Source organism: Clupea harengus, unplaced genomic scaffold (genome assembly GCF_900700415.2).
Source record: "Clupea harengus unplaced genomic scaffold, Ch_v2.0.2, whole genome shotgun sequence".
NCBI lineage: Eukaryota > Metazoa > Chordata > Actinopteri > Clupeiformes > Clupeidae > Clupea > Clupea harengus.
Genome location: NW_024880824.1, coordinates 5,001 through 9,010, shown reverse-complemented (window position 1 = coordinate 9,010; position 4,010 = coordinate 5,001). Strand labels below are relative to the sequence as shown.

General features: G+C 45.7%; 2 protein-coding genes across 2 annotated transcripts in view; both read right to left on the bottom strand.

The window, feature by feature from the left end:
• Nucleotides 1–1,394: 1,394 nt before the first annotated feature.
• On the bottom strand, nt 1,395–2,980 carry LOC122132674 (cholesterol transporter ABCA5-like). Its single transcript, XM_042707293.1, has 3 exons — nt 2,784–2,980; nt 1,984–2,151; nt 1,395–1,679 (listed from the first exon to the last, which is right to left on the bottom strand). Exons 1-3 carry the CDS (start codon nt 2,953–2,955, stop codon nt 1,504–1,506), a joined length of 516 nt encoding a protein of 171 aa, XP_042563227.1. The 5' UTR covers nt 2,956–2,980; the 3' UTR covers nt 1,395–1,503.
• Nucleotides 2,981–3,843: 863 nt separating this feature from the next.
• LOC105904501 (nuclear mitotic apparatus protein 1) overlaps nt 3,844–4,010 on the bottom strand; it is a 4,589-nt gene continuing 4,422 nt past the window's right edge. The window contains exon 7 of the mRNA XM_042707292.1: nt 3,844–3,863. Coding sequence (XP_042563226.1) covers nt 3,844–3,863 — 20 coding nt within the window. The remainder of the gene's footprint in view (nt 3,864–4,010) is intronic.

Below are 4,010 nucleotides of genomic sequence, written 5' to 3'. Positions count from 1 at the left end.
ATTATTTACTTAACGCCTGTATTTCATTTATTATTCACCTAACACCACTTTTTTATTTCAACCATCTGTTGCTTGCTACCAACATCATTTTCACAGCCAGCACTGCCGAAGCAAATATTTCTTTCTTTCAGCACAACGTCAAATCCACCCCCAATGAACCATGAGTTTGTTCCAAACCCCATCACTCATTACAGTGTGTGAATCAGCGTTGACCTGCTAACTGCACATGAGGCTTTGAGCTGCATATGCCGTTAAAAGCCGGCGGAAACACTTAATGAAACAAAAGCACGACTCGATCAACATGGCAGGCAAGGCAAGAAAGGTTTGGTGTCGATCATGTGCAATTTTTTTTCTTTCTTTCTTTCATCACAACCTCATATATAGAAGTCGTACGAGTTTTTCTTTTTTTTTCAGCTTCCAGCTGTGAAACATTGCAGCCGATTCTGGAACGGGCTGGTCCTAATGGGAATGATGTTCAGGAGAACCCGGCCCAGTGCTGGCCCAGTGCTGCCCAGACCACAGCAGAGTGACCCGCTAGAGCAGGGAGTGGCTCACCAGAAGGCGGAGTCGTACAACCCCATCATGCTCATGGTGTCCTTGAGGCGGTGCTCCTTCTCGGCGGCCACGTTGACGATGAGGAAGGAGACGAAGGGCGTGAAGGCCAGCACCAGGTAGATGGAGATGAGCGCGTGCGGGAAACTTCTGCACCTCCACCGAGCCCGGCTGGCCCATCATCACCACCCGCACGTCCATCTCCCGCCACACCGAGCGCTTGGTCTGCTCTGGGGCCCAGGAGACGGTGAGAGGGCGTCAGAACGGACAACAAGTCTCAACACATCATCTCCCTCTCAATGTGTGACGTTTCTCATGTCTTAGTAGTGGCAGTACTAGTAGTAGTGGTATTAAATGTGACAGCAGCACAGTAGTATTACTACTGTCCAATAGTAGTCAAAGTAGTAGTAGCATCTGTGTCTAATGTTTTAGTAGTGGCAGTGCTATTACCATTAGCAGTGACACAGCTGTGCTTTTCTGCAAGGACAGGGAACTGAGACTTAGGCTTAGTGGGGAGAATAACGTTTGGTCGGTTGGTTAAGCCTCTCACTTTTGTCTTTTTAAAAACAGGTGTATTTGTGGCCATAATCTCTTGGGTATTGACTCTCCTCTAGGCAAAGAGTAAAGTGAAGTGAAGTTTGCTATCTGGGGCGAGGCTACCACCACTCTCATGCAATGTTTATGTCTCCCGTCTTAAAAAGAAAGAGGTTGTTCTTTGTAAAGAGGTTGTAGATGAGACTGCCTTCTATTCAAAGATGCAAATCTGCCTCAATGATCTGCGATGTTTGTTCCAAGCCCCCAAACACCAAAAGAGTGTGTGAATCAGCATTGACTTGCTAACTGTGCATAAGAGACTTTGAGCTGAATATGCCCTAAAAGACACTAATGAACAAAGCCACTTGATCAACATGAAGTGGGTGGTGTTGGCAGACAGGGAAAGAGAGGTCGGTGTCAATCATGTGCGATTGCCGAGGCAACCGAGAGCCATGAGAGTGTGATTTGCTCTTGACCTTTGACCTTTCCCCTCACCTGAATGATGGTGGCGTCAATGAGGGTCTGCAGGCGCACAAACCCAGAGTACCAGTAGTTAGCGGCTCGGCAATTCACAGAGTTGGAAAAACAACTAGCTGTGGAAGAAGAGGAGCAGAATAATGAAACAATAACATAAGGCAGCATAGACACATGTGACCTTCCTGTTTGTCTTTCGACCAAACTATTACATAACAAGATCAACCAAAATGACACAATGTTGTTACTCGATCATTAAACAGTTCAAACTTGGCTACATTCATTTACCTGCATGTTAATAGATAAAGTAATACATTACTTTAACCTCGTTCTGTAGAGGCTGAAATCTGCTATGCAGCCTAATCCAAACATGACACTTGTTACATTACATTACAGTTTAACACAGATTACTGTCCCCCTCACCAATGGACTCCGTGTAGTCGCTGGGTAAGGGCAGCTGATTGTAGGGGAACCTCAGCCGGTAGGACATGTTGTCTCGGAAGACCACCCCCACATAACCCAGGGGCTCGTACAGACTGGCGTTCTCCAGGTCCTCCTCGTTGGCGAACATCTCCAGACGATCCTGCATGTCTAAAAACAACAGCCAGACAGGTCTGTTATAGCCCCCGCACACACACTGCCCCAGACTGCAAACACAAACAAACAAACAAACAAACAAACAAACAAGGAAGTACACAACCAAGCACGTTTTTGGGTCTCGTGGGCCTCAATGTATTTCTTGCATTTTAATGTTTCATTCTTCAGATCCTAATCCACATCCTCCCAACTGCCTTCTTGGTTCACACACACGTGACATATTTGTGGTACTGTGAAGTCACAATACCATAATTACGATCTGGACCATATTTAGTCTCCTGCCTTGTAATTTGGCAGAAAGCATGTGGTGCTAACCTAAAGGATGCCACGACTGTACCTAACTAACGTTGACTTCAATTCAAATTCCAAAATGTGCTGTGTATTTGAATCAGTCAAAAAAAATTCAAAACCTCATTGCCTAAACTGCTATTATATATATATATTAAGACTATTTCTAAGTCTGCAAAAGCATGTTTTAAAGTCCTCCACGGTCCTCCATTCTTGAAAAAAGAGAGAGGTAAAATAAGTAGGAAGCCACTATTATGACAAAATCACTATCAACAAAAATAGAGTGGGCCAATGGAAGCCTGCCGGGGTCAAACCCATCTGTGGACGATCTGACTTACGGAGCTCCTGCGCCACCTCCTCCATGATGTGATTGGTGACATTGGTGATGGGGGTGTAGCCCAGGCCCTTGAGTGACAGGTAGTTCTCGCTCTCCAGCTCCGTGGTGCCCACGCCGCCGTAGTAGACGTGTGGGTTGAGCGTGCTGATGAGGATGAGCAGACTCAACAGCATCAGCGGGAGGATCAGCTCCTGTGACGACCACACACACACACACACACACACACACACACACGCACACACACACGCACACACACACGCACACACACACGCACACACACACGCACACACACACACCACCGCAAGAGAACATCAGAATCAGCTGAGCTGGATCAGACCACATCAAACTAAATAGAGGTAAGGTGAAGTAAAAGGAGAACAAGAGAGATATGACAGGCATACGATAAGGATGACACATAATCACCCCTACCATAGGCTCCCATACCTAAGACTTAGGCTAATGAAAGAATTCAGTTTTCAAAGACATTCATTAATAGTGAATAGTTCCACTATGCACATTGCTCAAGGTTTCCTGAGGGGATACTAGTGAGGTCTAGCTGCGGAATGCCTTGTTTCGATTCCCACCCTTCTCTCTGGGGTCTCCTTGTCTAGTGTGCTCCAACAGCTCAAAGGTCATAGGTCAACTTCCCCAGGACAGCACGCATATGGTTGAACTACATCAGAACAGTATGAACAGCACAAAATCACACATTTGACCAATTCTGAGTTGGGCCACTTCCATATGTGGTCCCTAAATTCATAACAGGTCTGATTTTTTTGTAATGCGAAATCTGTCTAAACCTTTTACGTCACTAAAGATCGACATTCGTCACAAGTCTGCTCTTGGTGAATAAAAACAGGGAAGGTAGCTGTCAGTGGAGGGAAACTATGGTCATTTGACTATTTGATGACTACATATGTATAGCTAGATGCTCTGAGGTCAACGGTACACAGAGGAAACAGCTTGCGCATTTCAACAGTAATTGAATATTTCAAAAATTGAAGTTCAAGTTATAAGGCAAAATGTTACAACCACAATGTTGTACTGGTTCCCACCCCGGCCTAACAAGCACGTTCCAATCCTGGGACACAGCACGACCACACCCAACAATAAACTACACAGCTATGGAGCACAGTCTGTCTGGTGTCAAAACTGTCTGATTTACGTCCGTCGTCATGCAGACCTTTTCTGTCAACTAGTCTGAGTTACAGTGGTAGCCTTGGACCAA